We start from the raw sequence: 25667 nt of genomic DNA on the forward strand, positions 1-25667 counted from the left end.
TGATCATGTTTGAGCCATATTTAAAAACACGTCGGTAAAAGTTTAGAACAATAGCTGTATAATTTTCACGGAACTAATAAAAAAAATACTTTTCGTATAAAACTAAAGCTGAGCATTAGTGATATTTTTATGAAATAAGCAGTTAATTTATTCAAATTACCAAATTTCTTAGAAGACAACTATAATCTACGTGTAAACTTGACATTATTCATGCCACAAGTAGAGGTCTGTACGTCACGGCCTGTCACGGCACGTTTTGCCCGTTTTGGTGATAAGCGCAGATAAATCACAGAACAGAATTCTCTAGTCTGTGCTAGTGCTTCAAGTAGAAAAGTTGTGGGTGGAGAGCAAAGTTCTTTTTAGACTTTATTTGTTATGATTTATCGTTTAGTTCTGTAGGTCAAAATCTCACTGTAGCCAAAATAATTAATTAATTGCAGTTAATTCAACGATGAACATTTGTTTCTGAATCTTACGAATATAACTGTAAGGAGTGGTTAAGCAAGCAAACGTAATCTTCGAAATCAGCATTCGTGTTCAGTGACTGAAGATGAAAGGTGCTAAGCTGTTGACTTCTGCTGGGCGCTGTGTCGCGGCTTCACCAGCATATGCTCGTCCTACCCCGCGTTACAAGTGAGTACCACGTCCTCGATCCCTACGGAGACCAACCTTGGACTTTGCACCACGACCTTATTATAGGGCCTTTCAATGCCATTATCACTGCTGGCATCCGTATACAGCCGCAAATAGATGCCGTAACTCTGGAATTTGCCCTTTACAGTCGCCATCTAGTATGTTACGTAGATACGTATACGTACACAATTTGGTTTTATACTTTCACCTGTTTTAAATTAAAATTGTTGGCATGCAAAATAATTAACCTCTAATTATAATGATGATTATAATCAATTCCAAGAATGAATGCTTGTAGTTATTTTCAAATTCAATGTTATTCTTCTATGATATTTTAAATGGAAAAATCATTCATCTCAAGTTAAAAAGATAATTTGTAAAAAAATTAAAAAAAGATCCAAATGTATTGGTTATTTTATTAGTAATATCATATTATCATCATGATCATATCTTGACATCATTTTTAGAGTTCCGTACCCAAAGGGTAAAAACGGGACCCTATTACTAAGGCTCCGCTATCTATCCGTCTGTCACCAGGCTGTATCTCATGAACCGTGATAGTTAGACAGTTGAAATTTTCGATGTATTTATGTTGCCGCTATAACAGCAAATACTAAAAACAGAATAAAATAAATATTTAAGTGGGGCTCCAATACAACAAACGTTTTTTTTTTTGCCGTTTTCTGCGTAATGGTACGGAACCCTTCGTGCGCGAGTCCGACTTCTCTGGCTTTTTTATATTTCTAAGGTTTGTACTATGTTTTAGCCGTAGGTCTGCCAAATTGAGATAATTCACTCATAGAAATTTTGAATTTTAATAGTTCATAAAGAAAACTGCCATTAAAAAACTGCAGTAAAATACTCATGTAATTTAATAGAGGGGGTCACCAAATGGTGAACCACGGTCCGGATCCCTGTAATAGAGCATACCTAGGCTTTGCAATCCGGATCCGAAATGTATGAAATTATCTGGATCTGGGCTTATTTAAAAGGTTTTATACATATGAGTTCCAAATGATTGATGCCATTGTGAATGCTTATCATTTCATTCACTACAAATGCAGTCACTTAACCTTTGAATGAATTCAACTATGTGTGTCAAAGCATTTAATTCACATAACATTCAAAGAATACTATGCTAGTGTTTGTACCATCGCCCATACTGTTAACTGACAGTTTGTAAACCTTATTACTAAAGGCATTAGGTCCACCGATGGACAGTTAAGGGTGTTGCTGTTAGTATTACCAAACCAAAGCAATATCCTCTCTTGCAAAATGGTGCTTAAGAAAGCTTCAACTGAACACTTGAAGAGTCAGACTAAGCTAACTCTGCATGGCATTTGCAATGACAAATTGTGGCCATGTCATCATTAATGTTGGGTTCTGTTCAAAATCGGTGCAAAGTTAGCTTAGCCTCGTAAGGCCCACCATACAGTTTCCCTATTTATAATTTGAACCTTGTTGTATTATAGATTAGGGTGACTTTCGTTTGTTTTACAAAACAATGAAACAAAAGATATACTACTGTATGTATTTATTAATTAGATTGAAACAAAGTGTACATTGTAATACATATTGAGCCTTACGAGGTTAGATGAACTCTATTCATGTTGTTGAAAAACTTGTTACTGTCAATAAACATTATTTTAAATATTTTTGTGTCATATCTAGTGTTCAGCACGGACGTCCCTCACCGCGGGTTTCCGAGTAGAAATCTTATTAAAAACCTCTCATTTAAAAGAACACTCAATAGAATTACTTTTCCGGACAAGATTGCGGCATTTGAGTCATGTCCATTCATGTCCATATTAAGATTATTGTTCGGAATCCCGCGGTGTGGGGTGCCACACGGACGGTGGTCCGTGCCGATCACTGGTCATATCTAAGACACCTCTTTAAGGCCAAGCGCGCACTACGATTTTTTGTCGTGCGATAATTTTGTCGCAGAAATGCAACATATGTGTTTATATGTCAATGCGCGCATATACGACAAAAATATACTATAAGTAGTTATATTACAGCGGGATTCTAAGATCTTGTCGCAAAAATTAAAATCGTAGTGCGCGCTTGGCCTAAGAGTTGCACACTGAGTGTAAAATTAGACATACTCAGGTCAATGCCTTGAGCATTTTCTGTCCCATGCAATAATTATATATCAACAAAAATTATTTGCCCTAGCAACGATGGCGGACGTCGCACAGAGGCAACAAAGTCAGCCCAGAAAGAGCGTCCCGGACCACGCTCAAGCGACTCATTCACATTGAACCTGTTCCGAGGAGCCCTAGAGACCTCCACGGTGTTCCCGTACCCTGAGCCGCTGTCTGAGGACCAGAGACAGGTGTTGTCTGAGCTTGTACCACCAGTTGAGAAGTTCTTCCAAGAGGTATATTTGTTATTTTTATTTTTCGTTAATAAAATTTTTTTTGTGAAGAAAGAGTGTACAGGTTGTTAAAGAAGTTGACTCGCACGCACCTGCTGTTACACACGTACATACGCTAAGTTAGCCGCATTCTATCGAACTCTATGCTTATTGACTACCATAATAGTATAAAGAAAAATGACAGTGTTTTCCAATAGGTAGTTAGATTGCGGGACATGCTCGGTTTTTTTTTCTTAGGCTAGGTTCACACGTCTTGACATAGCCTTAAAGAAACCTTTGATGTCTAATTTTTTTAAATTAACTTCGCTTTACAATACATTCTTATTATTTAATTATGAAACATTAAAATAGAATAAAAGTACAGTAAGCTGCAGCGATAACTGGGTTTTCAAAGTATAATCTTTAGGAAATCTTACAATCCAACACGTAGTTTTAAAATGAGAACGAAACTCCGTTTGTATGGGAAGGTGAAATTCGGCCGAGCTTGCCGGGGACTCTTCAATACCCCCTCCCTCCCCCTTGTAAGAAAAAATAGGGCATGGTCGAACCCCTTCCCCCCCTAAATCGTGTTAATAAATGAATGGCACCTAATGGCACGAACTTTATCTGTGCGCAGGTGAACGACCCCGCGAGGAACGACCATGACGCGAAGATCGAGCCAAACACACTTGCCGGGCTCTGGGACCTCGGCGCCTTCGGCCTGCAGGTGCCTTGTGAGCTTGGCGGCCTCGGTCTTAGCAACACACAGTACGCGCGTCTTGTTGAGGTAAGTGTCTACTGAGTATATTGACAAGAACAATAAAATACTATAACTTTTGTTGACAAGTTTTCGCCATTTATATTTAAGTACCAGCCAACCAGGTAACCAGAGTTCATACTTATGTGATAAAAATCACTTAATATTTTAATACCAATCCTATAATTTACTGATTTGATTTATCAAACTGGTAAAAAGTCAGTTGCTCAATCGGTATCAGTGATTGACTAGCGTCAATCAATGCTAATCCGTACTACCGTATACTTGCGTATTTTTTACATGAATTAATGTTCCCACCCTCCCATCGCAAAAATAAATACGCAAATTTTTTTTTCGTTGCCTGGCTTCAGAGCGTCAACATCTCCTGAGGATGCCTCGTAGAGAGGCGAAACACTTGTCGAGTATTGGTTCTTTTGGTGGTGGTTTGTTATATATTTTTGCGTATTTATTTGCGGTGGGAGGAACATTAATTGCATGTAAAATACGCAAGTAAGTATAACGGGTTATCACTGATTGCCTAGCACGTTATCTTTTCGCTAATAAGCAAAGTAATATTTAAGTATTAACGTCAACCTATGTTTAGAATAATATCTAGACAGATGATAGTGACCGTCGTCTAATTCGTCTATTTTACCTAGATCGTCGGCGCTCACGACTTGGGTGTGGGCATCACGCTCGGAGCTCACCAGTCCATTGGCTTCAAGGGTATTCTGTTGTTCGGTACTCCAGAACAAAAACAGAAGTATCTCCCCAGAGTAACTGGTGGGGAGTACGCTGCGTTCTGCCTCACTGAGCCGTCTTCAGGGTCTGATGCTGGCTCCATCAAGTAAGTACCGGTTTAAAGCATCGCGAGAGACAACCAGTCCATGAGCTTAAAGGTTATTTTATTCTGTTGTTCAGTACTCTCCAGACCAGCAACAGAAATATAAATTGACCCTCAGTCTTGCTCATGCCGTTGGTGAATTCCTGCTTAGGGCATTCCGGTTTTCAGCATGATCCCGTCTTAGTAGTATACGTGCTAATATAGTAACGTTCACACGAGCATTCTGTTGAGCTCTAAGGGGCCCACTGACTACCAATCCGCCGGACGACATCGGCCTGTCAGTTGTTCGGAACTGTCATATTTTTATTCTAACTGACAGGCCGATATCGTCCGGCGAGCTGATAGTCAGCGGGCCCCTTAAGCTGAGACACGAAAGAATTTGGTTCAAATTTCTGTAGGTAATGTACCTATTTTTGGATAGAATTCAAAATATCTGCCGTTTCCAAGAGAATGTTTTTGATAATAATAAAAAGTTTTCAATAATGATCTATTATGGGAATGGGACAAAAAAGGGTGAGGTTTCTATATAGTAAAAATCCGTTTTCTGATCCAATCTCGCTCGTGTGTGTTCATAATATCGCTTTGTACTACACAAAACCGTTTTGTACTGCCCTCGTACTTTGCTTAGTAGGATTCGAGATGTTAGGTTGGTAGTCGGATCGCAATTCACTTATGCCCAATAGAATTAAGAGATTTACCTTAAGATATGTCTCCGTTAACGAAATCCCATTATTCTGACATCATAGTTACGTTGTGTGAAATAGTTATTGTTAATATTAAGTATTAGGTGTCTTATTAATTAGTATTTTATACTTATTCTAAATTATTCTAATGTATACTAAGTCTTTTTCTAAGTGACTTAATGTTTAAATTATTATAATAATCCATGCTGTGATTGCCTGTAAGTGGGGGATCTTACTTCTTTCTTCTGGGGAAGTCTTTTAATGTGGCCTTTTAATTCTAGTATGTAAATTGTATCTTCTGTTGGTGATCCTAATAAACAAATGTGACGTTTTCAACAAAAAGGTACCACATTGTCACTTGGCGATAAGGTTGATTTCAAATTGAAGCTACAAGGAAATAGCGCCTTATTGACAACCGACAATAAGTACCTTTTTGGTTGAAAATGGCCCAAAAAAAATAGTATAAACTTGTATAAATTGCAACATATAATCTGTAAACAGGACGAGAGCAGTCCAGCAACCCGATGGCTCGTGGAAGCTGAACGGCTCCAAGATCTGGATCAGCAACGGTGGAGTCGCTGAGGTCATGACTGTGTTCGCGCAGACACCTATTCAGAAGGACGGGAAGACCGTTGACAAGGTAAAGATAAAATGCTGATTACAAAACTTAAATTTATAATTTATATACCCTCGACATAATCATTACAGTGAAAAAGTTCAAATCTACTTTAAAACCAGAGAAATGCGAGTCGGACTCTCCCACCGGGAGAGTGTGTTTAGTATATGTTGTTATAGCGGCAACAGAAATACATCATCTGTGAAAATTTCAACTGTCTAGCTATCACGGTTCATGAGATACAGCCTGACAGACAGACAGAGGGACAGTGGTCTTAGTAATAGGGTCCCGTTTTTACCCTTTGGGTATTGAACCCTAATAAAAACCATTGTAGGTGTGTCACTATCCTTTACCGAAATCCGCAGACCTTTTTACAGACAGACAGACGCACAAATACACATGGGTATTTAGAACAAAAAAATCTGGTACGCTTACCAGTATCATTGGTAGAAATCGAGCAAGTAAAAGAAGACAATTACAGAAAATAATACTTCCAGACATAAAAGTCTCACAAACCATACATTAACAAAAAAAACCGGACAAGTGCGAGTCGGACTCGCGCACGAAGGGTTCCGTACCATTACGGAAAAAACAGCAAAAAAAATCACGTTTGTTGTATGGGAGCCCCATTTAAATATTTATATTATTCTGTTTTTAGTATTTGTTGTTATAGCGGCAACAGAAATACATCATCTGTGAAAATTTCAACTGTCTAGCTATCACGGTTCATGAGATACAGCCTGGTGACAGACGGACAGCGGAGTCTTAGTAATAGGGGGGTCCCGTTTTTACCCTTTGGATACGGAACCCTAAAAAAGATCGATATGTTATCTTATTCGAAACCGGACTGATCCTAACAAGGCCTAGTTCCCCCTCTGGGTTGAAAGGTCAGATGGCAGTCGCTTACGTAAAAACTAGTGCCTACGTCGATTCTTAGGATTAGTTGTCAAGCGGACCCCAGGCTCCCAGGAGCCGTGGTAAAATGCCGGGATAACGCGAGGAAGAAGGATGTTATCTTATTCGAAAACTACTATGCAAATAATAACATCGAAACTAACGTACAATAATAATCTTATCTATTAAGTCCGCTTCGAGAATTGGCACCGATTCCGAAGTCCATAGTACAAGTACAAATTCGTATTTTTGCATTAGACCTATGATTTGTTCAATGTCAACGTCTATTATTAGTTACCTATAAACAAGCGTTTCTTTCTAGGTCAAATATTTTTATATTTCTATTTACCACAAATTGAGCCGAAATGATTGTTACGAACGCAACCTTTTATGTGTATAATGCAGTAGCAAAACGCAGCCGTCGGGCTCGCTTACTATGCGGAGGCTTATTTAAATGCACCAATAGGAGCGCTCCACATAACCTGTATCGCGGCCAAATATTTATTATTAAAAAAAAAAAAAAAGCTTAACCACTTTCACATCAGCCTCCATACTGTTATCACCACTTCTTCACCTTTAACCGTTTACGTCAACTGTACCTTTTAAAGTAACCAGCACCTATTGATTATAAGTTTACTTAAAATCGAAATCTTTTTATTTGTCGCCGAGACCTGCACGGCGGCTACAATGATGGATATTAAAAATGAAAAGGAGATCGGACTGATAAGTCAAATTGCTAATTACTTTTTCGACGCAGTCAAATTCAATAAACCTTACAGTGACATGATAAGGGACCATTACGCAAAATTTATTTTTACCAGGAACCACAAACATTTTCGAAGCTCATGTATATTTTCAATAAAGTCAGCAAATGGATGTGTTCTATATGTCGGAGAATGACTGAATTGTGCCATCTATTGCCTTTCATAGGCGTTATCGCGCAATCTTTGACAAATAGAGCAAACTAGGGTGTTACAGTACACTTGAGTGGCGTTCGACGCAGTTGTTCCGCCAAGTCGTCATAGAGTGCGCTGCCGCTGCGGCGCTGCCTAAACAGTAGAATCCAGAACAATTGAAGTGAGGCTGTCAATCAATCGACTGATGAGCACGAACGGGAGGAGATGACGACGTTGGCGGTTCCTGGGTCTAATCCACTGGTTTGCTTTGGATAAGAAATGTAACGTGCTGTGATTTGTAAACAGTCTTGTGTAGTAAAGACTGTGAGTTGGATATCGTATTTCATTGAAAGCCCTCGTCATCCACGATTGAAGGTTCTGATGCGCTGCCGATAGTAAGATACGCCCACGATTCCGACATATATATAAATTCGAGGACCGCTTCTGTTGCTTCAGGGTTGGACCACCATTGGTTGAGAACCACTGGCTTAGGATATTCCCTAACTTCCACAATAAGATTAAACACCCTAGTTCGTTTTTTTAGCATTAGAAAAAACCGGCCAAGTGCGAGTCGGACTCGCGCACGAAGGGTTCCGAACCATTACGGAACAAAACAGCAAAAAAATCACGTTTGTTGTATGGGAGCCTCACTTAAATATTTATCTTATTCTGTTTTTAGTATTTGTTGTTATAGCGGCAACAGAAATACATCATGTGTAAAAATTTCAACTGTCTAGCTATCACGATTCATGAGATACAGCCTGGTGACAGACGGAAGGGCGGACAGCGGAGTCTAAAGTATATGGGGCCCCGTTTTTACCCTTTGGGTACGGAACCCTATAAATGAATGGGGGATCGGACTGATAAACTAAGTCACATTACTAATTACTTTTTTCGGCCTTGCGGCTCCTAAGAGCAAATTTTGCTATTTCTTATAGCGTTCAAGTTCCATATTTTAACTTTAGGGTGGTGTTCCGCGTAAACAACACATTGGACAAAGATCTTTGATAAGTGGAATACCCTCTTACAGTGATATGATAAGGGACCACTCGACACAATTTTTTTTTGCCAAGAACCACAAACATTTTCGAAGCTCATGAATAAAGTCAGAAAAAGGATGTTCAGTATATAAATTCGAGGACCGCCACTGTTGCTTCACGGTTGTAACGCCATTGGTTAAAAACCACTATCTCGCAATTATGGAAAAAATCAAATAATTTTTATTACATTTTTGATTTGTATTTTAAAGTACTGGAATGCACTGGAGGGCTCGGTCTCTTTTAGTATGCCATTTGTTTTAGTTTATACTTATATCCATGGAGACTATATAACTTATAATTCAGTTTATAAATCCTAATATTTATTTACATTTGACAGGTGACAGCGTTCATCGTAGAGCGCTCCTTCGGCGGCGTGTCATCCGGCCCTCCGGAAAACAAGATGGGCATTAAGTGCTCTAATACCACTGAAGTGTACTACGAAGACGTTCCCATTCCCAATGAAAACGTGTTGGGAGGCGTCGGTAACGGATTCAAGGTGAGTTCATATTCGACTCCATGAAAACGGTAAGTTTTTCATCTTTTTCCATCCATCCATCGGTTTGCCGCTGTCACTGTCACATTTCGTAAGAAAGAACGGGAAAGATCATACGCGCCAAGTGTAAATTTTGATCGAATTTTGTCGATTTTTATTTATTTTAAAAACGTTACCTTACAACGCTTCGAAAGCTATGAAATTACTATTTAAGTTAAGATTATTTTTTCTTCTTTTTTTGTTTATAGTATCACATAATAAATAACCGAGTAAAGTAGGATTAAAAGTCCGAGTTAGAGCTTACTTTGGGAATTAATTGTATCGAGCGAAGTGTCATAATTCGTGTATCGGAAGCTATGATGTTAAAGATAATATAGTCAAGAACTACATATATTTTTTCCACGTCTACGAATATCAACGCGTCTTAGAAAAACATGATCATATAAGGAGATTTTTCGCCTTATGCAATGTCTACGTGTAGGACAAAGTATTGGCGTAATTTGCATGCGAATCGCTTACGAAATATTAGCTTTAATTCCGGATTACTTTGTCGACTTGCGTATTTAGACTTTGCGTTATAGTAAAAGTAAATAAACAGTTTATTCAGAAAACAAGTTATTCAGAAAATTCTCATAGCAATCAGTAAGCTCAAGATGATACCAATATTACACCATAAAAAGGCAAGCCAAAAAGAACCAGGCTCGGAAAAATGGGTCCGAATGTCCCTTACGTAACGATGGAATGCTCCTATTGACATATATTATGTTCATTGTATTACTGCTTCAAGAGTATTCTGTTTGTCAAGAACAAGGAGGCATTCTCTTTTCAACAGATTTATATTATTTATTTATTTGTAAATACAATCAACGTTTGTTCGTTTGTTTTGTCTGGTCGAGATATAATTTAGCATAATTAATTATTATTAGGCAACCTCATAGAGAGCTCTCAATGAAGTAGCTTGATGTTAACGTTAGGAGGATAGTGTAGTAGATGAAAAAAAAACATAAAGCCTAACTCAAGCTTACTGAAAGTCGAAAATGTTTATTTGACTAGAATGTAGTTTGTGAAATACTTAAGTAACAAATCGAATAAGACTATTACAATTTACAATATCCGCATCACTCATTTCCTAATGAGACATCGTTAGATAATGAATTGCCCTCATTAGATTAGTCATAATAAACATAAATAGATGTAGTTTGCTTCGTATAGAAAACGCAAATAACAATTTTGCGACCATTCATTTTATTAATTAGGGATTTTAAATTATGGACAAACCAACTCTAAACAGACTCTCCGCGACTTCGTATCCAAAGAATTTGTACTTATCATATCATATCTTTAAAAAAATATTCCTTTAAATTAAATGTCCTTCCCCGGGACTCAAACAGTATAAGTGTGAAAAGGTAACAGAGAGACAGAGTTACTTTCACGTTGCTTTATTATATTAATAGTACGTAGTAGTTATGTACCATCAGATTTAAAAGTGCATAGCGATTTTATCAATGAATTTATTCCCAATTTCTCAATGCCATTTCGCAGCTCGCAGCAACGAGTACAAAGATTAGATCACGCGGATACTGCTACATGATACACCCCAGGCCAAAAGTATGGAAACAACGTTGTTTTCTTTAATATATCATGTTTCTATCTTTGTTGTATATATTTGTAAACTAAGACTTACATTAGGCAAACCCAAAACATTAAAAATACACGCTTAATATCAAAGCATCCTAAAATATTGTCAAAAAGCTAAAAAAATAAAGTAGGAAAAAGTTACATAATTATACCTACCCGGTAATTACATGACAAGATGTTGAATTGGCAACTATCACAACCAGAGTAATTTACTTTTAAAATGTTCTATTATTATTTTTACCAAATTTTCAATGAGTAGTATAAAATCCATCGCTTAAAAGATCACACTTTTCTATTGAAATACAAGCTTGTTTCCATACTTTTGGCCTGGGGTGTATAAAATTCTATAAAATTTTAACGTAAAAGAAGCTGCCTTAACATAATCAAGATTTGTTTTATTTGATTGGTACTGTAGACTGTTTATAGTAATTAAGATTACACAACAGTAGGTATAATCGCACTTGTTGACTTATTGGCAATTGATACTGATACGTTGTTTAATACTGCGATAATACATTCATTACCGCATTGTAGACACACTTCCGGATACGAAGATGATAATGGGTGACTGCAAATTATCTATATTATTACAAGATGTTGAAAACAATTATCTTGGCGGGTTCATTGCCAAGCCCCTAGATGTATAAAATAATGTATTTCGAACCGGATTTGTAAAATCATTACATTATCTCGATACTACTATGTGTACATAACATATTTGTATTTAATTCATAATTTATTGCTTATTATCATGTGGTACAAACAGATGTTACATTAGGGTACGTTCACACATGAACCCTGTTAGGGCACAGCAAGTATTTCTTAAAACTAAACTATAACTACATATTAAATCACATTTAGAAACGGGTCTATCGCGAATTTATTTTGTTACCTTTATTTACCGACGTTTCGACACAGGTTTCACTGGTGACAGGTTTCACCACGACCAGTGAAACCTGTGTCGAAACGTCGGTAAATAAAGGTAACAAAATAAATTCGCGATAGACCCGTTTCTAAATGTGATTTAATATGTGTTTAAACCGCGAAAGTTTTAAATGTTATATAAACTATAACTAGGTACATAAATTAAAATTAACGCATTTTCATCAAGGCATATAAGATTAAAATCTAACACCTATTATTTTATACTTATTTTATTATATTAATTACTTATTATTTTATTTTATTTCATTATAATCAATTGGGTACTTATTTGGGTACTATTTTAATAGGTACATATAAGTTTTGATATATTTTATCTTTATTACATAATTTGACACAATTAAGACTGACTTTAAATGTTGGCCAAAAGCCGCCGTAAACCTTTAAAGATTGCATATACTACTCGAAAAATTTCGACTTGGTTGGCCTAGTGCTTATGGTGATGTTGGTTCGATCCCAGCCATGAGGGCCTACTGCGAACCACGTTCGACGTGTTGCCTCCCAGTCACACTTACGTACGAATTTACAAGTGCGACAGAGAGGCTACACGTCGAGGTTTGGGCATTCCATCATGGAATATCGTATCATAGTCGTGTTTGCACTATTTATAAGCGTGTTTTTCTAGTGTTTTTTAAACTATTAATTTATTTAATTCCATTGAGTTCCACGTGTAATTTAATTATGACTATATTGGCAGGTTGTAAAACACTTATTTAAAATTACCACAATTTTTAGACATAATTATTTACTTGTCAGGTTGCGATGAACATCCTGAACAACGGCCGCTTCGGCATGGGCGCCGCCCTGGCCGGCACGCAGCGCGCCGCCATCAAGCAGGCCGCTGAGCACGCGGCTACCCGCGTTCAGTTCGGCAAGAAGCTCATCGAGTTCGGCACCATCCAGGTATGTCACATGTCACATACAATGGTGTGACCCCTCTACCGAACCATTACATTACGGGTATGGGCCCAACGTACTCTCTCTCTCTCTTTTTACAAAATACAAATACAAATGTTTATTTCATAGAATATGGTACAAAGATGGTCAAATTACAACACACACATTTTGTGACATTTGTTTCATTTATTAATTTTATATTCTATTATTTGATTTCTGTTCTAACCTTAAGTTGACGATCTTTTAGTGAAAACCTTTGTTTTATCTTTTTTGTAAAATACTGTGCCTTTTTCTCTTTCTTTTTCTTTTTAAGAAATAAATATATCTAATCTAATCTTAGCCATAATACAAATTGTCGAACTTTTCGTATCATCTAGGTATGTTAATTACATTACTTTTGAACCTCTCTAAAACTCCATTAGCGCGCAACTGAGCCATCCGGCTAGGGTTTGCTCCCGGTACTGAGTTTGTATGGCGAGAACCGGCAATTCCCGGGAATATGGATCCTACATCCGGCAGACTGTCGAATTCTTCGTACGATCTACTTATACAGGGTGGCTAAAACATAAGTCCATTCCCGTTGCCAGGGAGGATTTGGGATTATGCTGAGCAACTTTTACTATGAGATCAACCACGAAATCGCGAATTATCTCAATTCCACCCCGCTTTTTACTTTCTTAAGGGATGATTATCGGGATAAAAACTCTCATGTCCTGCTCAGGGACTCAACCTATCTCAATGCCAAATTTTATCTAAATCGATTCAGCGGTTTAAGCGTGAAGAGGGAACACACAGACAGAAAGACAGACAGACAAACTTTCGCATTTATAATATTAAGTATGGATTTCCTTCCGTGGTTTTATAGTTGCATGTTGTGACCATAAGTGTTTATTTTTTTAGGAAAAACTAGCTCGTATGGCGATGCTCCACTACGTGACGGAGTCCCTCGCGTACATGGTGTCCGGTAACATGGACACTGGCGCTAAGGACTACCACCTCGAGGCCGCTATTAGCAAGGTATGTATACGAATTTGCTTACTTTGGCTAGTGAATTAAATTTGCTTCAAATAAATGGTTAATTATATATTAGTCTCACTACTCTCACTTTAGCTATAGTCTGTCAAACAACTTTGTCAGTTGAAAAAGGCGCGAAATTCAAATTTTCTAATGGGACGATAACCCTTTTCGCCTACATTTTTTAAATTTGCCGCTTTTTTCTACTGACGGTAATGGCTTGACAGACTATAGTAGATAGTTTACGAAAAAGATTTAAAGCAAACACTTATTCAATCTTAATAACAAAACTTCCGTGAGACACAGACATATTATATTTAATAAGGTTATTTTTTTCATACTATTTTTTCTTAAGGGGCACTCACGTATTCTAAGTCGAAAAACGCTCGACATGTTTCACTCCGTACCGAGGAGTGTCATCAGGAGCTTGCGTTGACGGTGAAACATGTCGAGCGTTTTTCGACTTAAAATACGGTCACTCACGTTATTAATACAGGGTGTTTGGTAACAGGATGCAAAGCTGAAAGTAGGTGATAGTTTAGGCCATTCAGAACATTTTAAGGCATATATGTCTTAGACAAATATTTTTTTATTTTTTTTATTTAAGTTTTAGCATTTGCTGATACGATAGCTACAGCCGTGCTTGATAGCTTAAATGGAAGGGCAAAAGGGCAATAGCCAGCCAAGCATGTTTCTAAAACGGTTTGAATAACCAAGGCTATTTTAGTTTTTATTTTAATATCCTAAGAAAGCACAAATATTTTTTTTTTCCTTAAAATGTTCTGAATGGCCTAAACTAAACTATCACCTACTTCCGGCTTTGCATCCTCTTACCAAACACCCTGTATATTTAATACCTTATTTATTAAATATCTTAAGGGGCACTCACGTATTCTAAGTCGAAAAACGCTCGACATGTTTCACTCCGTACCGAGGAGTGTCATCAGGAGCTTGCGTTGACGGTGAAACATGTCGAGCGTTTATCGACTTAAAATATGGTCACTCGCGTTATTAATATATTTAACGGTAAATACATATTTTATTCTATTAGTTTTTTTTTCGTTTATTACAATTAACTTTCTTAGTTTTAATTAACAATCAATTTTTATATATTTAATACCTTATTCATTCGTTTATTTTCTTCATTTTACCACGATCGATTTGTAGCAGGCCTCGAAACATGCAGTTAAGTAGCACGTGCGGTTTTACTTAACTTTAGACAAAGGATTAGACGTAGCTGCAGGGCTAGCATTGATATTTTCACCCGTTGTAAAGATTATACGAACTGACACTGTCTTCTCTCATTAAACGCTGATTTTTTTACCATTATTTGAGTACGTTTTACTTAATAATGTATCAAAATATGATTTGTTGGTTAGGTGTTCGCATCAGACTCAGCATGGACGGTGGTAGACGAAGCCATCCAAATCCTCGGCGGTATGGGCTTCATGAAAGGCACCGGTTTGGAGCGTGTGCTCCGTGACCTGAGGATCTTCCGTATCTTTGAGGGCACCAATGACATCTTGCGTCTCTTCGTCGCATTGACAGGTAAGAACAACACACAAAATTGACCATTGACAGACCTGGAACCTGGACCTCGTTGGAATAAAGTTTACATAAAGTCAGACTCCGACCACACTTAAGTCTGTACCGACTTGGCAGCAGAGATGGGCAAAATGTAATCGACTAACGATTAACGATTAAGATTACAAGAATTAATTGCGACTGACGATTGAAAACGACGATTGATCAATCTTAGTTGTATAGAGTGCAACTAATTTAGTTGCAACTAAATTAGTTGCCGATTGATTTCGGACAACTAAATTTTGTAATCGACTAATTAGTTAGACTATTTTCTCGCGACTAATGTTAGAAGCAAATTGAATAGAATACCTCGGTATGGCTATGTTGACAGACTGATTAGGACATCTTAACGGATGTTTAAAAATAAAATAGTCATGTATTACTTACGATATTTTGACCGTTTCTAAGGAGTGAGATCTGTTCTCACTATTATTTTGCTACTAAAGTAGTGCATCTCTCTGAAATTGAATTAAATTTATCTTATCTATGGGTAAATAAGAACTGGGGAACCCAAACTAACATAGTTACAACATACGAGTACTTGTAGTTACATATTGCAAGATAAAAAATGCAAAAACGGGCGACTACGTAGTTTTAATATAGATTTAATCGTGAAATTAAGTCGATTGAAACTAAAACTAATTTAGTTGTTAGTCGAACATTCTCACAACTAATTTAATCGCAACTACATTAATCGCGATTAAAAAATGACGATTGATATTTTTAATCGATTGATTAGTTAACTAAAAGATTAATCGATTAATGCCCATCTCTGCTTGGCAGTTACATTACGATGCTTACATAATATCGCGTGACGTAGTACTCGGACAAAACATTGCGTGTTCGGACGCGATACGCGATGTTAATATCAACATTATCAACTATGGTATATGAATTTTATGAAATGATTTTTTTTGGCTCGGTAGATCCGAAACGAACGAGCCGAAAAAATCATTTCATAAAATTCATACTATAGGGTGGGCCAGTGATAAATTCTCTTTTCGTATTGACTGATTGAAAATGCATTTATGATTGGCCCACCCTATATATAAAGGAACTATTAGAGATGATTCTAACTTTAGACATATATACAGCGGGAAGAGCGGTTTTGTCCCTGTTTTTAACTTCCCACGCAAGAAGGAAGATTGTTACAAGTTTAACGTGTTTAATTATCTGTTTGTGAGTGACATTGTGGCGTCCAGGTGAATAAAATGATTCGGTCTTGGTCACTATTTTTTTCATCTAATTGTCAGTCAAGCCAAATTGTCAGTAAACAAGAACAAAAAAGACTATACTCATCCTTTTCTTTTGGGTGCTAGTACTAATGTAAGACAATGATAGTATGATTCTCTCTGTCTATGTTTGTAATGAGACAGTCCTTTGACGAACTATATCTGTATCTAGTTTTGTTGTTTAAAAGGTAAATTGTTTCTGTGTGCAGGCATCCAATTCGCCGGCTCCCACCTCCAGGAACTCCAGCGCGCCTTCAAAAACCCCACCGCCAATCTCGGCCTCATCTTCAGCGAGGCCGGCAAGCGCGCCGGCAGAGTCGTCGGGATCACCTCCACCGGCGACATCAGTCCTTTGGTGGCGGATCAACTACGCCCAGCCGCTAAGGAGTTGGCGAAGTGTGTGGATGCGTACGGACAGACCATTGAATCTACCTTGGTCAAGTACGGAAGGAAGGTTGTGGATGAGCAGGTAAAAACCGTTGATAATACTCGTCGATGCTTTTGTACTAAGTGTTGGGTCTGTGCTAAGACAGAACGGTCATTTTTAGTCTTCTGTATACACTCAAATTGCTGACATCAGTCCTTTGGTGGCGGATAAATTGCGTCCAGCTGCTAATGTTGGCGAAGTGTGTGGATGCGTACGGACAGACCATTGAATCAACGTTGGTCAAGTACGGAAGGAAGGTTGTGGATGAACAGGTAAAAACCGTTGATAATACTCGTCGATGCTTTTGTACTAAGTGTTGGGGCTGTGCTAAGACAGAACGGTCATTTTTAGTCTTCTGTATACACTCAAATTGCTGACATCAGTCCTTTGGTAGCGGATAAATTGCGTCCAGCTGCTAATGTTGGCGAAGTGTGTGGATGCGTACGGACAGACCATTGAATCTACGTTGGTCAAGTACGGAAGGAAGGTTGTGGATGAACAGGTAAAAACCGTTGATAATACTCGTCGATGCTTTTGTACTAAGTGTTGGGGCTGTGCTAAGACAGAACGGTCATTTTTAGTCTTCTGTATACACTCAAATTGCTGACATCAGTCCTTTGGTAGCGGATAAATTGCGTCCAGCTGCTAATGTTGGCGAAGTGTGTGGATGCGTACGGACAGACCATTGAATCTACGTTGGTCAAGTACGGAAGGAAGGTTGAGGATGAACAGGTAAAAACCGTTGATAATACTCGTCGATGCTTTTGTACTAAGTGTTGGGGCTGTGCTAAGACAGAACGGTCATTTTTAGTCTTCTGTATACACTCAAATTGCTGACATCAGTCCTTTGGTAGCGCATAAATTGCGTCCAGCTGCTAATGTTGGCGAAGTGTGTGGATGCGTACGGACAGACCATTGAATCTACGTTGGTCAAGTACGGAAGGAAGGTTGTGGATGAACAGGTAAAAACCGTTGATAATACTCGTCGATGCTTTTGTACTAAGTGTTGGGGCTGTGCTAAGACAGAACGGTCATTTTTAGTCTTCTGTATACACTCAAATTGCTGACATCAGTCCTTTGGTAGCGGATAAATTGCGTCCAGCTGCTAATGTTGGCGAAGTGTGTGGATGCGTACGGACAGACCATTGAATCTACGTTGGTCAAGTACGGAAGGAAGGTTGTGGATGAACAGGTAAAAACCGTTGATAATACTCGTCGATGCCTTTGTACTAAGTGTAGGGGCTGTGCTAAGACAGAAAGGTCACTCCATCCTTCAATCCAACTTACCATACTCTTTGTCGATTTCTGAATCTCTGTCATCGCTGTCAAAGTTTGCTTAATCTGGTTTTGGATTTTTTTTGTTTATTATTATTTACAACGACGGGACTTAATCGCGTAAAATAAGTTTTAAATTTACCTCCGACGTTTCGTGGACGGCGTTGTCCCCGTGGTCTCGGAGAAGACTGGCTAAAGTTGACATCAACATCTTCTAGGCGCGCGAGTTTTTCGAACTACCCGCACTTGGTCTTGTTTATTAACTTGAACGTTTTGCGCACTAGGGATGTTACCGGGTCGACACACAACACTCACAATATTCGATTTTTCAACTTTCGATATTTGGTTTCGCTTACACTTACTAATGACTGGGTTCCATGTGGATGAGATCGTTTTTTTTTGTTTGTTTTGTAATTTTTTTCTGTTGAGATTTTGAAGTTAAATTCGATTGTCGTTGCATCGCAATATGAATAATAATTACGATTTAGTTTTATGATGAAGACATGCCCGACGTGATTCGTACGATATCTCTAACTTCCACTACTTTGTAGGTAATCCTACATTAATTTTTAACAAGCAGAAACGTCTGCGATCGATGCTATTAAGCTTAGAATAAATTTAAAAGTGGAAAAAATTACTGCCTCGGGTGAGACTTGAACTCACGGCCTCTGGATCGATACTCCAATTTATTCTAAGCTTAATAGCATCGATCGCAGACGTTTCTGCTTGTTAAAAATTAATTTAGAATGGGTAGCACATCGTAACTGGTGAATTTCCAATATGACTAGGAACTCCGGTGACCGTTTAAGAATTGTAACACTCTTACGGTAGATGTCGCTAGGGTCCCCTAGACCCATATAGTGGGAAGATTTGCTGACTATGGATGAGGTCTTGGTGGCTCAGTTGGCAGAGCGCTGGAGTATCGATCCAGAGGCCGTGAGTTCAAGTCTCACCCGAGGCAGTAATTTTTCAAGCATCGTTCGCAAATGTTTCTACTTGTTAAAAAATGATTTACACCACATACACGCATTATTATTTATTAAGTAAGGAAATTGATGTATAGGATGAGCACTCTAAGCTTACTTTTTTATCTTGCCTTTTATACTGCCTTGGGTGAGACTTGAACTCACCCAAGGCAGTAATTTTTCCACTTTTAAATTTATTCTAAGCTTAATCCTACATTGTTTGTCCGCAGTTCGTCCTGAACCGCCTAGCGTCGGCCGCCATCGACGTGTACACGACGGCCGTGGTGCTGTCCCGCGCGTCCCGCGCCGCCAAGCTCGGCCTGCCGTCCGCCGCGCACGAGCTCAAGCTCGCAGAGGCCTGGGCCCACGACGCCTTAGGTACATATCACCATCTAATAATAGATACCATCGACGTGTACACGACGGCCGTGGTGCTGTCCCGCGCCGCCAAGCTCGGCCTGCCGTCCGCCGCGCACGAGCTCAAGCTCGCAGAGGCCTGGGCCCACGACGCCTTAGGTACATATCACCATCTAATAATAGATACCATCGACGTGTACACGACGGCCGTGGTGCTGTCCCGCGCGTCCCGCGCCGCCAAGCTCGGCCTGCCGTCCGCCGCGCACGAGCTCAAGCTCGCAGAGGCCTGGGCCCACGACGCCTTAGGTACATATCACCATCTAATAATAGATACCATCGACGTGTACACGACGGCCGTGGTGCTGTCCCGCGCGTCCCGCGCCGCCAAGCTCGGCCTGCCGTCCGCCGCGCACGAGCTCAAGCTCGCAGAGGCCTGGGCCCACGACGCCTTAGGTACATATCACCATCTAATAATAGATACCATCGACGTGTACACGACGGCCGTGGTGCTGTCCCGCGCGTCCCGCGCCGCCAAGCTCGGCCTGCCGTCCGCCGCGCACGAGCTCAAGCTCGCAGAGGCCTGGGCCCACGACGCCTTAGGTACATATCACCATCTAATAATAGATACCATCGACGTGTACACGACGGCCGTGGTGCTGTCCCGCGCGTCCCGCGCCGCCAAGCTCGGCCTGCCGTCCGCCGCGCACGAGCTCAAGCTCGCAGAGGCCTGGGCCCACGACGCCTTAGGTACATATCACCATCTAATAATAGATACCATCGACGTGTACACGACGGCCGTGGTGCTGTCCCGCGCGTCCCGCGCCGCCAAGCTCGGCCTGCCGTCCGCCGCGCACGAGCTCAAGCTCGCAGAGGCCTGGGCCCACGACGCCTTAGGTACATATCACCATCTAATAATAGATACCATCGACGTGTACACGACGGCCGTGGTGCTGTCCCGCGCGTCCCGCGCCGCCAAGCTCGGCCTGCCGTCCGCCGCGCACGAGCTCAAGCTCGCAGAGGCCTGGGCCCACGACGCCTTAGGTACATATCACCATCTAATAATAGATACCATCGACGTGTACACGACGGCCGTGGTGCTGTCCCGCGCGTCCCGCGCCGCCAAGCTCGGCCTGCCGTCCGCCGCGCACGAGCTCAAGCTCGCAGAGGCCTGGGCCCACGACGCCTTAGGTACATATCACCATCTAATAATAGATACCATCGACGTGTACACGACGGCCGTGGTGCTGTCCCGCGCGTCCCGCGCCGCCAAGCTCGGCCTGCCGTCCGCCGCGCACGAGCTCAAGCTCGCAGAGGCCTGGGCCCACGACGCCTTAGGTACATATCACCATCTAATAATAGATACCATCGACGTGTACACGACGGCCGTGGTGCTGTCCCGCGCGTCCCGCGCCGCCAAGCTCGGCCTGCCGACACAGCTACCTACCTACTGACACAGCTACTTTGTCAGTTGAAAAAGACGGCAAATTTAAAAAATGTAGGCGCGAAGGGTCGTTTGGTAATTTCGCGCCTTTTTCTACTGACAAATATGGTTTGCTAGAGTATAGTATCTACATTACTCTTTCTTTAATGTTTACCGTAGAAAATTTTTAAGTTAGAGTGCTCACTCTATACATTGATAAAAACTCATTTTAAGCGAGATGCCGTTAGCGATAGCGGATGAAGTCTTGCGGTATCAGCATGGTTGCATTTTTATCACCTATCACTATGCCTGTCACTTTCGCACTTATATACTTATTAAAACGTGACAGGCATGGTGACAGGCGATAAAAATGCGACCGTGCTGAGCCTGTTGCTGGCTCAGTTGGCAGAGCGCTGGAGTATCGATATAGAGGCCGTGAGTTCAAGTCTCACCCAAAGCAGTAATTTTTCAAGCATCGTTCGCAGACGTTTCTACTTGTTAAAAATTAATTTACACTACATACACCTTATTATTTATTAAGTAAGGAAATTGATGTATAGGATGAGCACTCTAAGCTTACTTTTTTATCTGTCTTTACCTGTTAGACCGCGGGCCAGGAACAGATTTCCATGACCAATCGCCTCCCGGGCGAAAACTCGTTTGTCAGATGATAGTTTAGATGTTATTGTGAATAAACAAAATCGTCAGCCAATTGTATCGCTGTGGAAAGACCGTCAGCTGGTCACATGAACATGTAAAAAAGAAAATTCTTTTCAGTCATTGACGTCATCGCCTCCCGTTTGATACTTTGTCAGATGGTAGTTTAGATGCTATTGTTAATAAAACAAATAGTCAGCCGGTTGTATCGCGGTGGAAAGACCGTGTTACGCCTTTCGGTGGCTGCCATTCCTCAACCCACCAACGGAGCGGCAGCTGACTATCACGAGGGTTCATCATACATAGCCTGTAACCGCTATACGAGTTTTCGCCCGGGAGGCGATGACTGACGAAATTTGCGCCTGGCTCGCGGTCCATGTATTTTTTTTAATGAATCCACGCCAGGTTATCACTTAGCACGTGTATCCGGTATCCTTTTACCGAACACTTACGTACACCGTGCCATTTTATAAGTTTTTATTTAACTTGCGCTAATATGTTAGTGTGGGTTAAATCTTGGAAGCTAAATTTGACCCACTTCCCGATTTCCGATCGAGCTGAAATTTTGCATACGTATGTAAATCGAATGACAATTGACAATGCAATATTTTGATGACATAGAGCTGATCTGATGATGGAGACGGGAGGTGGTCATGGCAACTGTGATATAACAAACTAATTGTGGTTGGGGTTGTAAGAATTTTTTAGATAAAATAATGTAATGATTATGTGACTTAGCATTGCATATTCTATTTTAAGTTAGTAGCTAAGTTTAAATTTGAATTGATGTAACTATTTAGATATAGTACATTATTGTCGAAGTTCGGAAGTAGCTACTTGCTGCCTGAGGATTCGTTTTAAACGGACGACCTTGGGAGTCCGTTTAATTGAATCCGAAGCCAGCAAGTAGCCTTCCAGCCGAGTCATATATAGTGCTTTTCTCAAAAATGGCGCAATGAATGCAAATATAATAGAAATATTTTACAGAAGCAACATTCTTATGTATATATTTTCACAGAAAAAAGTAAAAAGATTTGCTTTGCCGCCGTTTTATTTTTTTAATTAAAAATGGAAGTGTATTTTTCTGCTGAAAATACGCCAACTTATTTGAGACACCTAAATAGTCGCGGTACCAACATTATAATAATAAGTACTGATCATCTGTTTGGCTGTTTAATGGACCTATGCCTTCATTTGATATGGTCACTTCAACTTTTAAAAAGTTTGGAACTCGACAAATAATGGAATTTGTATGCAACATTGCAGTCCCGAAATCGAGACTGCATTGTTTTTAACTTTTTAATTTTTTGACTGACCATAAACTACGCACTTCGCGACCTACTTTTTAACCGGCAACGTCGACTTTGCCGTCCATTTTTGAGAAAAATATTTTTTTAAAGATAATATTAGATAAATAAATATTAGATTTCCATTTTATTAGTTTCTTCCATTGCTGTAAGTAAGTAAGTAAGTAAATATTCTTTATTGCACCAAAATTATACATTTTACAAACATGTAAAACTACAAAGAAATATTTAAAGAAAAAATGGAACCAGGTAACAACAGGCGGTCTTATCGCTAAAAAGCGATCTCTTCCAGACAACCTTACTGCTGCCTTGCTGTACTGTTTTTGTTTTTTATGTTTTTTTTTTTTTTTTTTTTCTTTATTTAGGATTACCAACAGATAATACATCTTAAATCTATATAACAATCATGACTGATGCTTATCTAATTATAGGTAATCACGTTTGGTAATATATGTATTTTTGATTGTTTTATAGGCAGAGTACCCGGGCTGCTGGCGGCGGCGCGCGAGGCGGGCGCGCTGCAGCAGTACGCGCGGCTCGGCGCGCTCGGCCGCGCGGTCGCCGCGCACCCCGGCCAACCCAGCGTCAACCCGCTTAACTTGTAGTGATAAAAGGGACGTCCGTACAAAAATAAGTTTTTAATACAATTGCGAAAAAATAATAAATTAATATATCATTAGTTGGTATCATACCACCAAACCAAACCAAAACCAAAAGTACCTATACAGCCCTTGATACTTGAGCTGCCGCAGCCCGCGATACCTTCATACTCGTGCGCGCCCCGGCCGCGGCCGCCGCGGGCCCGGCGCGGGTTGCTCAACGACACCGAGGAGTAACGAGTGAGGCCCCAGTACCTGCTCAAGCTAAATTACATAAAAACTGCGTTTTGAAAGTATAGGTTTGGAACTAAAAAGTAAAAAGCACTAGTTCGAGAAATTGAGCTTCTCGCACGCTACGCAGCCACAAAAAGTACCACTTTTTGAGCAACTGTATTAAAAATAAGTATTTTTATCAGTCGAGTGTGTAATCGAGTAGTATGAATTTTCTCAAATGATTTTTACGCCTAATCTGTTACCGTCGTATCTGACAATGGCACGCGCTGTGACACAATGGCTGACCACAAAAGAAACAATGGCTGTTGTTTAACAGGTTAGGGTCTTAGACATAAAAATCATTTGAGAAGATTCATACTATAATTGAAGTACCCTTTGACCGCTAAAGACGTCAAATGAAAAAACCCGATATCAACCTTCGTACGTTCGGACAAGGTTCCGAATGATGCGACACACCCGATAAGCGTGGCATTCAAAGGGTTGACGGGACGAAAAAATAGAGAGTATTTGAGTCGGCCTATATGTCTGTGCCGAGAGTTGAATCTAATCACAATAATAGACATTGCCAAAGAAAACTATTAAAAGACAATGTAAACATACTCGGTAACATGGAAACAATATTTGTGTCATTCTCAACCAAAAGGGTACTTACTGTCGGTTGTCAATAAGGCGCTATTTCCATATAACTAATTTAATATTAATTAACCTTATCGACAACCGACAATGTGAATGTGGTACCTTTTGGTTGAAAACGTCACGTTTAATATGCATCTCTCTTAAATATGCACAAGTACCGTCAACCGGGGTGAATAGAGATGGCTGGGGTGAATAGGGACGAAACATAAAATGTGATTTATCAAAGATTTTCTTAAAAAATACACAAATGTATAGGTAAATCACCTTTTATGTTTTGTCCCTATTCACCCCAGTTGACGGTACTTATATAAAATCAATACTCTTATACACTTGACTATACAACATCAAACTCAAATTAGCCAAAATCAATCTTCAAACATAACCCCTACAGCCTTAATAAAAGTTAAGAAAACAGTGTCAAGATCTTAAATTCTCCTAACCTACCACTTAATACGTCCTATTAGTATAAGTTAGCCTAATAAAATCATGTGTTCAACTGTATTCAATCTTTTTGATTGCACAAAACATTCGGACGACTGACCCTTTTCGGGTTTGGATGTTTTCAACTCTGCCGAATGACCCAATCATGTAAATGTGAATGTAAATTGTATAGTATTATTTTTGACAGTTATATTTATTTTAAATAGTATATTTTTAAGTATAATTTGTTGTTTTATTTCATACCTTTAAAGATAAAGAGGTTATTCAAGTAGGCATATTAAAAAACAACAAATATAATAATGGCTATATTATAATGGCTTTTGAAGAATATGTCTCGATTTGCTGATCATCTGAATAAAGTCAAAATGTATGCAGGATACCTGCCAAGGTCAAGTACAGTCGCTCACAAATATCTGAACACGCCTCTATTGTCAAGGCGCTAGGTGCGTGTTCAGATATTTTTGAGCACCTCGGCCGCTCCGATATATCTGATGGCGACTGTACAAATGAAATTATACTTCAACTATTTCCTTTTGCACTTAGTCACATGACGCCTAGCCAACATGACAGAAATGATAGATGCTACGAAAACTCACGTCACTATTAAAAAAAACATGCTGGACACTAAATCAAGAAAAAAAACCGGCCAAGTGCGAGTCGGACTCGCCCACCGAGGGTTCCGTACTTTTTAGTATTTGTTGTTATAGTGGCAATAGAAATACATCAATTGTTCTAGCTATCACGGTTCATGAGATACAGCCTGGTGACAGACAGACGGACAGTGGAGTCTTAGTAATAGGGTCCCGTTTTTATTTTTTAATTTTCTC

The 25667-nt window shown here is 39.7% G+C and overlaps 1 protein-coding gene across 1 annotated transcript; it reads left to right on the top strand.

Annotated features, from left to right (window-relative positions):
• The first annotated feature begins 297 nt into the window (after nt 1-297).
• LOC134756109 (very long-chain specific acyl-CoA dehydrogenase, mitochondrial) lies at nt 298-25063 on the top strand. Its single transcript, XM_063692924.1, has 12 exons — nt 298-633; nt 2812-3016; nt 3630-3779; nt 4409-4596; nt 5778-5916; nt 9060-9218; nt 12552-12698; nt 13593-13709; nt 15086-15254; nt 16732-16991; nt 19420-19567; nt 23405-25063. The coding sequence occupies exons 1-12, from the start codon at nt 551-553 to the stop codon at nt 23533-23535; spliced, it is 1896 nt and encodes a 631-aa protein (XP_063548994.1). The 5' UTR covers nt 298-550; the 3' UTR covers nt 23536-25063.
• Nucleotides 25064-25667: the final 604 nt, after the last annotated feature.

This window comes from Cydia strobilella, chromosome 3 (genome assembly GCF_947568885.1).
Source record: "Cydia strobilella chromosome 3, ilCydStro3.1, whole genome shotgun sequence".
In the NCBI taxonomy this organism is placed as follows: domain Eukaryota; kingdom Metazoa; phylum Arthropoda; class Insecta; order Lepidoptera; family Tortricidae; genus Cydia; species Cydia strobilella.